This window comes from Manihot esculenta, chromosome 10, assembly GCF_001659605.2.
Source record: "Manihot esculenta cultivar AM560-2 chromosome 10, M.esculenta_v8, whole genome shotgun sequence".
NCBI classification, from domain to species: domain Eukaryota; kingdom Viridiplantae; phylum Streptophyta; class Magnoliopsida; order Malpighiales; family Euphorbiaceae; genus Manihot; species Manihot esculenta.
This window is the reverse complement of record NC_035170.2, coordinates 4,327,768-4,340,839: the sequence shown is the minus strand read 5'-3', so window position 1 is coordinate 4,340,839 and position 13,072 is coordinate 4,327,768. Positions and strand designations below refer to the sequence as shown.

The window sequence follows — 13,072 nt, the reverse complement described above, 5'->3', positions numbered from 1 at the left end:
TATCCGATAAAAAGAGTGCAACTCTTTGAGGAAAAAAAAGTGTAACTTTATTACATTAACGTATTCAATGCCGCGTTTGTTATTATCTTAGATAATTTTTACCATACGATCCTTCAAGTTTAAAAATTGTTCATTTTAGTCTCTTATTTTTAATTTATTATTACAGAATCTTTCATTTTTAAAAATATTACATAAAAGGTAAACTATAATTTAGTCCCTTTAATTTAATGAAATATAATCTTTCGTCCCTTTATTTTAAAAAATCGTCAATTTAGCCACTATGATTTTTAAAAACTATGTCATTGGTCCCTCCCATTAGATTTTCAGTTAAGTCACCGTTAGTATTCAATTTATAAATTGGTCAATAGAAAGTTAAATAGAAAATTCCTAGAATGCCCTTTAACTAGCGGGAGAGATGGATATTTTTCTCTCTAATTACAAAAAGGGGCTATTTAAAAATGAGGAAAAACTAATGCATAGACAAATTAACCCAGGATATCAGTCACCGGTTGCTCACCCAATACCAGCGGCAGATGGTATTGGAGAACACATAGAGTTATCAAAGAGCCATAGAAAGGGAGTATGAGAAGGAGGCTGTCTCTGAGGAATAGGAGAGAAAGGTAAAAGATTAAGCTGAATAGGAGGACCCAATGAAACTCCGGTGGCAGCAGCTTCACCATGAAGGATAGTATCAACAACTTTATCATGAGATCTCGGAGATGCAGTAAATCCAGTTGGTAATCCCATGCAAAATCCTAGATCTTCGGTAGAAACCTTAGGGGTGTGGTGAAGAAACTCGAAGGGCTTAGATAAATCACCAAGCCTTAAAGCAAGCTCCATTCTATACAGAAGAAGAGAAGAGGAACAAATCTAAGAGAGCAGAAGAAGAAGAAAAAGCAATAAAGAAAAAGAGAAAGCAGAAGAAAAAGCAGCAAAGAGAAAGAGAAAGCAGAGAGTTAGCAGATTAGAGAATGATTTTAATAATGGGTATTTTAGTTTTTTAACTAAGACTAACAGTGACTTAACTGAAAATCTAACGGGAGGGACCAATAGCATAGTTTTTAAAAATTACAGTGATTAAATTGACGATTTTTTAAAATAGATGGACGAAAGGTTATATTTCACTAAACTAGAGGGACTAAACTGCAGTTTATCCTACATAAAAATTACTTAAACTATTTTCTGATCCTTTATTTGATAGAACTGGTGTATAACAAGAAATTTAAAAAAAAATGTCACACAAAATATTAATAACATTATCTCCGATCACTTTATTTTTTCGATAATATTTTTTACGTATTAATTTTAATGATTAAATAAATAAAAATGGTCTGATGAATTTTCATGGAAGATTTATAAAAGGGAGATTTACAATTTAGTCTCTGAGTATTACCATTATTAACAAATCAATCCCTGTATTTTTAGAAACCTATTAAAATGTCCTTATCTTTTCTCTCCGTCAATAAAATAGTCATTCCGTCTATTTTTGCCGTTAAAAATATAGTAAAAGATTAAATTACCCCCATTATTTTCCTCCTCCTCCTCTTCTTCCTCCTCTTCCTTCGTTTTCTTCTTCATCAATTCTTCCTCCTTCTTCTGCTTCTTCTTCTGCTTATGCTTCTCCTTCTGCTTCTGCTTCTTTTTCTTCTCCTTCTTTTCCTCCTTCTTCTTCTTCTTTTTCTTCTTCTTCTTCTTCTCCTTCTTCTTCTTCTTCTTCTTCTTCTTCTTCTTCTTCTTCTTTTTCTTCTTTTTTTTTTCTTCTTTTTCTTCTTTTTCTTCTTTTTCTTCTTCTTCTTCTCCTTCTTCTCCTTCTTCTTCTTTTTCTTCTTTTTTTTCTTCTTTTTCTTCTTTTTTTTCTTCTTTTTGTTCTTTCTCTTCTTCTTCTTCTCCTTCTTCTTCTCCTCCTCCTCCTTCTTCTTCTTTTTCAAAGAAGGAGGAGGAGGAGGAGGAAAGAAAAGATAGGGACTATTTAGTTGATAAAAAGAAACGATAAGGACATTTTAATAGATGTGAGAAAAGATAGGGACTGTTTTGTTGACAAATAAAAATGATAAGGACGTTTTAATAGATTTTTAAAAACATAAGGAGGGACGATTTCGTTGATGGAAAGAAACGATGAGAAAGGACTATTTCGTTGATGGAAAGAAATGATAAGGACGTTTTAATAGATATGAGAAAAGATAGGGACTTTTTTATTGACGAAAAGAAATGACAAGGATATTTTAATAGATATGGAAAAAGATAAAAACGTTTTAATAGATTTTTGAAAATGTAAGAACTAATTTGTTAATAATAACAATATCCAAGAACTAAATAAATTATTTTATTTGAGGGTAAAATTGGATTTTAAAATTTTTTCTCTCTCCTCCTTTATCTAATTTTAACGGAAAATATGACGGAAGGACTATTTTATTGACGGAAAGAAAATATAAGGATATTTTAATAGGTTTCTAAAAATATAGGGACTGACTTGTTAATAATGGCAATACCCAAGAACTAAATTATAAATCTTTCTTTATAAAAATAAGGAATTTCTATATAATATTTTTAAAAATAATATTTTTATGTAACACTTCTAAAAATAATTGATTTTATAATAACAAAATAAAAGCGTAACTAATGATTATTAATTAAATTAAATTAAAATATATATAGCAAATGCAAGAATTTATATTCAAGTATTTAATTTAATGATTATTAATTAAGTTCATCATCATATGGGCCCATCCTCTTTGTAACCTTTTAACCTTTTATAAAAATTATAATTGTTTAATTTAAATATATATATATATTTATATTTCTGAATTTTACTAAAAAAAACTTTGTGATAATTTAAACTTCAAAGACGTCTCGTAGAGTAACACATCAGAACTGTTTAAAAGTACCAGTTTTTATTCAATATGCTTTACACATTTTGATAATCTTATAGTATTTGTGATTTATTATTTTTAAATTTTTATAATTTTTTATAAATTATAATATATTTTATCATACTATAATTTTTATCTACCTTACTTTTTTATATATATTATAATTTTTTATTAATTTTATAAATAAATTTGTTTTAAATATATTAAATATTAAGAGATATTTTAAATGTTTATTTAAAAAAATAATAATTAATGATAAATTATTTTAAAATTAAAATAAAATTAAATAGGATACAACAGTTAATTTATATGCACAAAGAAAAAAAGGTGGTGTGACTACATTACTGCTTAAAAGAAATAATAATCACTTTTTTAAAAATGAAAATAAACAAATAAAAGAAATTAAAATAAAATAAAAGACCAATTAATTTTGACGCTTTATTTTTGTGTCTTTGCCTATTTTTCATAAAAATTCTAACTTTGTTTGAAAACTAGCTCCAAGTAAATTTATAATTAAATCGAATTGAACTAAATTTTAATAAACGTACATTCGATTAAAAAATAAATTTAAAAGATTGAATTAATTCGAACTTTATTTATAAACTCAAACTCAATTTATAAAATAAATATTAAATTTGAATTCGATTCGAACTCGATTCATAATAAATTTATTTATTATATTAACTAGTCAACGCACTCAAACTTTATTTATAAACTCGAATTTAATTTATAAAATAAATATTAAATTTGAATTTGATTCGAACTCGATTCATAATAAACTTATTTATTACATTAACTAGCCAACCCAAACTACACTAAAAAATCTCAAATTTGAGTTCATTTAAACTAAATTTGAGTTCGATTATATTATAAATAAGCTTAATATAATTTAAATTTATTTAAATTATAAATAAATTTAAATTATAAAATCATTAAAAGATTTTTAAATTAAATTTTTTTATTTAATTGAAATCTCTAACTAAAACTAAGTAAAAAGATTATCTTTTTATAGAAAAGAGAAAATTACTTTTTAGTCTCTAAAGTTTAATGTAATTAACACTTATGTCTCTCTATTTTGGCGACCCAACACTTAAGTCTCTCACTTTCTTTTCCGTCCAAATTCATAGTCCTTCTGTCTAAAATAGGTGTTTGGGACACGTGAATTGACAAAATTGGCCCACAGTAAAAGTCTCTCTATTTCAAAATTACGAAATCCAAACTCAATTCGTGATTCTTCTTCTTCTTTCTCATACTATTTCTCCAACACTCCATCTATTCAAAATCACGAAACCAAAACCCAATACCTCTTCACTGTATATTCTTCTTCTTCCCACTTCTTCTTTCTCATAATTTGAGTTTTGGCCCATGATATTAATGTTTTTAAGAATTCCAGATGCAGGAGAGGATAAGAAATTCCTGGGGAGGATCCTATGGTGGCTTGTGCTATTAAGTATGTCAAGGGTTTTCAAGGTGGGAATTGGAAGATTGGAGGTGGTAGTGCTGATTGGAGAAGTGGTGGTGGATTTAGAGAGAGAAAGGTGTTGAGAGAAGTTCATAATGGGCTTTGTTGCAAACATTTTACTTCTTATAATTTGGAAAAATAAGACAATTTTAGTAAATATTCCTTCAATGCTATGGTAAACATCCATTCTCTTAGAATCTTTTAATCCACTTCATAAATTTTAGAAAATTTATGAGAAAATCAATAAAGTTAAAAGAAAATTGAGAAGATATGAAGGATAAGAAAAATTAAAAAGAGAAAAAAAAAGGGGGGAGAATCAACAATGGGTAAAAGGAAATAGAGAAATGGGTAAAAGGAAATAGAGAAAATATGAAAGAGAATGAAGATAGAGGGATTTCACGTTAAGAGGGTTTTAACAAGTTCATTAAGGGCACTTTTGGAAAAAATTCTCACCTCTCACTTTTGACTCTTTGACTAAACGTCTATTTTGGACAGAAGGATTATGAATTTGGACAGAAGGACTATGAATTTGGACAGAAGGACTATGAATTTGGACAGAAGGACTATGAATTTGGACGGAAGAGAAAATGAGGGACTTAAGTGTTTGGTCGCTAAAATAGAAGGATAGAAGTGTTAATTACGTTAAATCTCATGGACTAAAAATTAATTTTTTCTATAGAAAAATCACAATCATCCATTTCCCTTCAACTTTCGATGTGTGGGATTGGTGTTGAACAAACATGTTCACGAGCTTATTCGCGAGCCTGCTCACGAGCTTATTCGCAAGTCTATTCACGAGTCAGCTCGCGAATCTAAATGAGTCGACTACTAACTCAAGTTCGGCTCATTTATTAAACGAGTTTAAAAAGTGAGCTCGAATTCGACTCGTTTAGAAAATGAGTCGAGCTCTATCAAGTCGAATTTCGAATAGTTTACAAATAATTTATTTCGTTTATACCCAGGTTCAGGCCACTTATTCAACTACTTATTGGTATATCAAATAATAAAATTCATGGGATAAGAAGTTAGACAAAATAGTATTTAAAATAAGAATATTCTCTTATTTTAAGCAATAACTTCATAATTTAATTATAAAATATATATATTAATATGGATAAGAATATAAATTTAACCAATTTTTTTAATATAAAAATTTCAATAAATAAAATTATTATCTTATTTTTATTTGAGGACACTTAATTTACTATTTATTTATAATAGTATTGAAATATATTCACCATAAACTCTTAAACAATGCAATAAATATGCTTTAGATTTAATTTTTGTATAAATGTAGAAGAAATATAATGATCAACTTTATTTATAAAAAATCTAAAATATGACAATGAATTTTAATTAGAATACATTTATTTTACATAAAATATTTTTTATTTTACATAATTTCTGATATTTAGAGTATTTAGAAAAATTTATTAATGAATTTTTTTTGTTAAAAAGAAAATTAAGTTTTTTTAAAAAAATTATTATTTAATTTTTAATATTATTATTATTAACAAGTTAGTCCTTTAATTTTTAAAAATTTATTAAAATATTTTTAAATTTTTCATTCAATTCCGTCTTTTTTTATTGTTAAAAATATAATAAAAAAATTCTCTTATTTTTTTTACTTCTTTATTTTCTTTTTTTTTAAGTGTTTTTTATTCTTCTCCTCTGTCTTCTTATGTTTAAAAAAGAAGAAAAATAGACTATTTTATTGACAAACAAAATAAATAAAAATGATGTTTTAATAAATTTTAAAAAATATAAGTACTAACTTATTAATAATGATAATATACTGAAACTAAATAAAATGATTTATTGAAGGTAAAAATGGATTTTCATTTTTTTTTTCATATATTTTTAATAAAAAAATAATGGAATGACTATTTTATCGATGAAAAGAAAAAAATAAGAACAGTTTAATAAATTTTTAAAAATATAAGAACTGATTTATTAATAATAATAATATTCAGAAATTAAATATTAAATTTATTTATTTTTAAATAACTTCATCTTAAGTAACTATGAAATGTTTTTTATAAAAATATTTTTCATCAAAATTATTTTTTAAATATAAATTATTTTCATAAATAAATAGAATCTTAATATTAACTATCCTAATTCATTATGCTTCTGGGTCCTTAAAAGGCAAAGTATTTCTCTATATGTAATCTCCTTTAAAGCTAAACTTGGGTTTTTTTATGCAAGGAGTTTACTTAAGAGGTTGTTCACATGTAGAAAAATTAATATAAGTAGCTCCGACGGAAGGCTGTTTAGTTGCATAGGTACACTGCTAGAGCTGCCCATGGATTAAAATATTTTTAAACCAATAATAATTTGAATTGAGGAATTAAATTATTAAAAATATTATTATTGATTATCGATAAATACTAAATTATTTTGCATATTCATAGTTTGGAGACATACCTACTAATTAGGGTGAGTATTCGATCGGTTCAGTTCAAAATCTAACTGAATCGGATAAATCGAAAATCAAAATTTTTAATATTTATAAAAATCAAATCGAATTTTTTTTATCAGAAATTAAATCGAATCGAACCGATCTGATTCAATTCAATTTAAATTTTTAATAAATTTTTTATTTTTCACACTTTAATTTTAATATTTTAAAATTTAATAAAAATATTTTAACTATAATTTAATCTCTCTATATTATTAAAAATAATATATTATTATTATTATTCATCAGTTGAGTTTGATTTTTTTTAATTTTTTATTAAAATTAAATTAAATCAAAATAATTAAAACTTTTAAAATTAAAATTAAATCGAATTAAAATAAATAATAAAATTAAATAAAAATTTAAATTAATTAAATTCAATTAATTTTTTCAGTTTTAACCAAATAAAATGGACCCTCCTACCAGCCACATCACTGCTGAAAAGAAATTATATGAAGTTTTCATTTCTCCAATGGGTGCAGCCCAAGGACTGCAATAAAAATTCCTTTGGGCTTAAAATCTCATTGTAGAGACATGGACTGACCCATGATACACTTGTTATTTTGTTGAGTTTTTATTTTACTAACTAAATTTAAAAACAGTTGGAATCAAAATCCCTTTCCTAAATTAAAATTAATAAAAATCCAAATTAAATTAATTTTTTCAGATTAAAAAAATATTGTATAAATTTAAAAACACTTATTTTCTTGTTCAATAAATAAAGTGGATACTCTTTCTATTCCATTTCAAATATTATTTTTTTAAATTTCTTTATCACTTTATTTAAATTTTAGAAAATTAAGACTTTTATTCCTAATATATTTCTCTCTTAATCAAGTATTAATGTTTATCTCACAGAAAATAAAAAAAATAAAAATTAATTATTTTTTGTAACAATCTTTTAAAAGTATTTGAAATGAGACGGCATAAGCATTATTTACTATGGAAAACAATACAATTTTTTAACTAATTATTAAATTATTATCTTTTTAAAATAAAAATTAGGAGAATAAAACTGAAATCTCTAGAATTTACTTAAATATATTTATTAGCAGACTAAATCTGTAATTGTATTAAATTATATTACCATTTTTTTAAGTGATATTTTTATTGATTATATCATAAAAACAAGTTAAAATATTAAATAAAAATATGAAATAATTTGATATTAATAAATTTATAAGAATCTATTTTAATTGATTTATTTTTTAATAATTTTTTATTTAAATTGAAAAAATTTAATTTTTTTTATTATAAATAAAATTGAAATTTTATATGATATTATAAGAATTTATTTAAAAATTTAAATAAAAAATTTGAATAAATTCATCAAAAAGTGACATTAAGATGTGGTACAGCTTCCCTATTAAATAACAATCCTTATTTAAATATAACCAACCAACTTTTATGATCAAATTGTATCCTCCATCATTAATATTAAATGCTTTTCAGATCAAGACATAGTTTATGAGTCAGGTATGAATTTTCCTCTTTCCATATATAATAATTTAGTCGTGAATTATTATTAGATATTTGAATTTTTTAAAAATTTAATAATTTATTTCAATTTAAAAATTATTTTAATTAAAATATTTTTATATTTTTTAAAAATTTAATTATTAATTTATTTTAATTCTAAGAAAAATTATTAGAGAAATTCACCGAAAATATTTTAAAAAGTCTACTAATTAATTTTTTTTTAATTTTTTCATTAAATATTTTAATATTTAATCTCTATAGTTTTATAAAATTTATTAATTACTCTCTCATATATTTTTATAAAATTTATTAATTAATTCCTTCGTGTTAAAAGTATTTAACGGTTGAAATTATCGTAGATACTAATTAATAAAATTTTTTAAAATTGAATTTAATTAGTAAATTTTTTCGTATTATATAAATTAAGTAATAATTTTCTCTACTATTTAATTTTTATAATTTTAAATATTTATATTATTTAGTATATTTTATTAATATTAAAATAAATTAATAAAGAATAATAAATTTCCATATAATTAATTAACCCTAAGATCTATGAATAAGGAATTATAAAATATGTATAAAGTGTGAGCCACCTAAGTGAGATATGACATATGAACTAACCTAATCCAACTCCTAATTATGTTTATTATACTTTAATTCTATATTAATAAATCTTTTCTTCTTTAAGACACTGTTAAACTGCCAATGAGATAATCAATTTGTTTCTCCGTTTTACATGTGTTGTCCCACTTCATCATTCCCAACAACATCAACCTACCATTCAATATTCTATGTCTCGTAACACCTTTCTCTTTTTTCTTTTTTTTTTCTATTGACTCTAAAATTTTAATTTTTAAATGAAAATAAATTATATATAAATTTTGTCATCATTTTAATAAAATATAACAATTTTGTAGTAATTTACACACTTTAGAAGAGTTTATTGATAACCACTATATATTAACACACAATTATATATACATAAACTAAATCCATATCTTCATATGTAATCTCATATTCAATTGTGGATAGAACACATCATTGGAAGATGCAGGCTTTAATGCAGCAAAGTTCAGAAAGGAACCCATAAGATATGGGTAAACATTACATGACTGCAGACTTCTGTTACATTTTTTTTTCCTCTAGTAGTTCAGTTAGATCATAAGAGATAGAGCACAAGAGAATGAAAGAATCTTATCAAACACCTAAGAATCATAATAGTAACTTTTTTTTTTTAATAAAAAAAGAAAGAAAAGAAGAGCCACAACAGAAAATATAATAATGTTGTTCTGCAGCAGCTGCCTGCCATCCTCTCTTTCCTTCATATTGCCATTACCCAATCTTTTTAAAGCTTTCCCCTTTGCCAACTTCACCTATTCCACGGCCATGCAAACTGTCTCTGTAATATCAGTTCACATTTTTTTTCCAATAAAATATATGTGTAAAATACTTAATTTTAGGAGATATCATAAGTAAATTTTCTAGCATTCTTTTGCAATCTAATCCTGATCAGTCTTAGATTATCAAATAACAGAATACTCATGTCACAATTCAATTGGTTCATTTAGAAGTAAACTATATTGACTTGAATTAAAAATACACTAGTAAATTAGACTTCATAAAATTTCCCAGCGAAATTAAATAATTACTACTAAATTGCTATGAGAACTGTGACGCTAAAAAATTTTAGTGTTAGATTTAATTTGTTGCAGTGATAGGAAAGAAAAATGTATATCTGGAGCTGCGGGAGGAAACTAAATCAATAATATTTAGTAATGATAGTGAAAATAAGTTGTTAGGGTCCACTGAAAAATACAACACAAGCTGGCAGTGAATAGAAACACACAAGGTGGCAGAGACAAGGAATGGAACAAAGGATATATATAAACCAGCATTAATCAACCAGCTAATACATGCACACTGCACGCACCTGCTAAAAGGGAAATTTGGTCTTTCTAAGTCACGTTAGTCTCTAAGGTGCCAGTTGGCAGTGGACCCAACTCAATCACGAAGGCACTTGACACAATTATTCTTATTCACATTGTCTAGGTTGAGGTCAAGGTTGAGCATATGCTCCCATGTGTTGTCGCCACACAAAAGCCATTTTACAGTTACCATTATTTATCATGGAGAGAAATAAACTTATTTAACTTATAGTTTTAACGCTTTTAATATTCTAGGCTTAATAAACTTCTTATTATAAATTAGGATTTATATGTTAATAGTGCAAATCACAAATACAAATTTATAATAATAATAAAGAAAATTATCCTCATATACCAAAGTTTGCTTTTGCCTTGGATATATTACCTGGGCTAGGAGCTAGTGATGGGGGTTTGGACATTATGGTGGGTACTGTGGCCACGCTGGTGTTGGTGGGAACCGGAAAGATATGGGCAGGTAGGCCCATTGTTTGTGATTGATGGAAGTGATAAAGCGGGTACACTGGCATCATTGCATTGGCACCCATAATAGGCTGCCCTGGGTACACCTGAGAGAAATGCCCGTTCATGTAGGACCCGCCTGTGTAGCTCAGCTTCTGCGGACCCCATCACACCATTTACCCAAAATTTTACATATTTTTAAAAATAACACCAATAATTTTTTTAAAAAAATACTAATTGCATATTAATCACTCACATGATTGTAACTGATATCAGTTGGAACATAAGTTGGGGTGTACCTGCACAACAAAAGTAGAATACCAAAAGACAATTCCATTAATTTCTATGAAGTATAAGGCTAAAGAAGAGATTAACAGAAATTGTTTTGTTTTACCCATAAAAGGGAATGGCCTGATGCTGCTGATGATGAAATGGGGATGCAGGTGAACCCGCAGGATAATACCACTGCGCGTGATTTGCTAGTGCCGATGATGCGGACCTCGGTCCAACTTTGGATCCTTAAATTTATGATTAAAAATCATATCATTATTTTTCTTTCAAGATTTAAAGATCATAAATATACACACACACACACTAACAAGCAATTACTTTTATTTTCTACCGATATATGATTTAAATAAAAAAATATCAAGAAATATAGCTGCTTAATAAATAAATATCTTTGAAGCTTTCTTTTTAGTGCTAAAGATAGCAAGGACCCAATCCATTATCCACAATTTCATGGATTTTCACTTGAAAAGAATGTTGACTTTAAATTGACTGAAAAAAAAAAGAAAATAACGAAAATTTTTATTTCTTTAAAACAAACGGAATATATTTGAAGTGTGAATTGTATTGTATTGCGGTGTACCTTGTTGAGTCGCCGCTGGAGCAGCAGACCTCGGGCGTCGAGCACCAAGCGAAGCCAGATTGCAGTTGGCTCGGCGGCCATTGATGATGGGAGTAGGGTCCTCGCAAGCCTTCTTTGCTGCTTCAGCATCCTTAAACGTCACCTAATATTAAAAAATAAAACAAAATCAAATAATACTAATTCCATTGCTATTATACAACCATGCTATAGAGTTCAATAGAAACACTTACAAATCCATAGCCCTTGGATCTACCGGTGACCTTATCAGAGATAATCACAGCTTCCAAGATCTCACCATACTTATCAAAATGTTCTTTCATGGCTTCCTTAGGAGTCTCCCATGCTAATCCTCCAACGAAAACTTTGGTCAGTGTAGTATCTCCAAAAGGCCCAATATTGCCGCTCATCGTCATCCTCCTCCTTCTCCCTTTTCCTTATCCTCAATTCCTTTCACCAAAAAAGAAAAAAAAAGTTCAGAAACCCCTTGGCATCGCCATTTGCATGAAGTAGAGGTGGGAGAGAAGAGGAAGAGAGGGAGGGTTTGGAGGGGAAGAAGGAAGAAGAAGGAGAGAGATATAAGGAGAAGAAGAGGGAATAAAAAAATATGGAGAAAACAGAGAGACAGAGAGGCAGACAGATCATAGACTTGCGCTTAATTCATCGACCAACGTGATCTCACGTACTCATATATATACACGTATGCATACTAACATCTACTCTGAGGGATCATCGTCTCGTGGTGTAATCAGATCGCTGTTACTTCTCTTGGCTTTACACGCCGGCCTTAACGATTAAGAATTTGAAAATTTTACTATTTAATCCCTATTAATTAATAAAACTAACTGACTAATCCCTTTATTTTAAAAAATAAATTAATAGTATTTATATTTCTTTATTTTAGGTTTATAACTTCTAAAAGTATCGGAGGAAATTATTTTTTTTTTATTTTAGTACTTATAAATTAATTTGACTAAATAAAAAATAATATATTATAATATATTTATTTAATTTTAAAATTTACTATATGTTTTTTTATAGTTATTTAATAATTTTAATAATAAATATATTTATAAGTCGCTCTATTATTAAATATGTTAACTATTTATAAGCACGTATAAGCATTTTAAACAAAATTCTTGATTGATTAAAATTTTAAATATTTTATAAATTCTGATCATTTATAAATTAATTTTCATAAATTAAGTGAAACCAACCTTAGTTTTTTTTTTCTATTTAAATAGTATGGGTGAATTTATTAAAATATTTTTATTTTTAATTAGTATCTATAATTTGAAATATAATTATTTAATTTTTATAATTTTAAAATAATAAATATTTAGTTCTTTCAATTAACAGAAGGGATAAAGACTAAATAATTAATGGACTGAAAAAATATGGACAATTTTTTTTTACATAGAGTGACTAAATTATTATTTTTACTAAACTATAGGGACTAAATATTAATTTTGTTTAAAGAATTCAAGAGTTGTGAAGTTAATAGTAATTCCATTTTCACGCGGTAAGCATGCGTGTCCACCAGGG

At 26.1% G+C, this 13,072-nt stretch overlaps 1 protein-coding gene across 3 annotated transcripts; it reads right to left on the bottom strand.

Moving 5' to 3' along the window:
• Nucleotides 1–9,313: 9,313 nt before the first annotated feature.
• LOC110624495 (probable RNA-binding protein ARP1) lies at nucleotides 9,314–12,215 on the bottom strand. 3 transcript variants are annotated; one of them, XM_021769674.2, is made up of 6 exons: nucleotides 11,761–12,215; nucleotides 11,531–11,672; nucleotides 11,054–11,177; nucleotides 10,916–10,958; nucleotides 10,586–10,814; nucleotides 9,314–9,648 (listed from the first exon to the last, which is right to left on the bottom strand). In XM_021769674.2, exons 1-6 carry the CDS (start codon nucleotides 11,941–11,943, stop codon nucleotides 9,608–9,610), a joined length of 762 nt encoding a protein of 253 aa, XP_021625366.1. In that variant the 5' UTR covers nucleotides 11,944–12,215; the 3' UTR covers nucleotides 9,314–9,607. The 3 variants fall into 3 exon arrangements, with proteins under 3 accessions (XP_021625366.1, XP_021625367.1, XP_021625368.1); XM_021769675.2 differs by having other exon boundaries at nucleotides 9,314–9,674; nucleotides 11,761–12,214; XM_021769676.2 differs by having other exon boundaries at nucleotides 9,314–9,668; nucleotides 11,761–12,212.
• Between the last annotated feature and the right edge of the window lie 857 nt (nucleotides 12,216–13,072).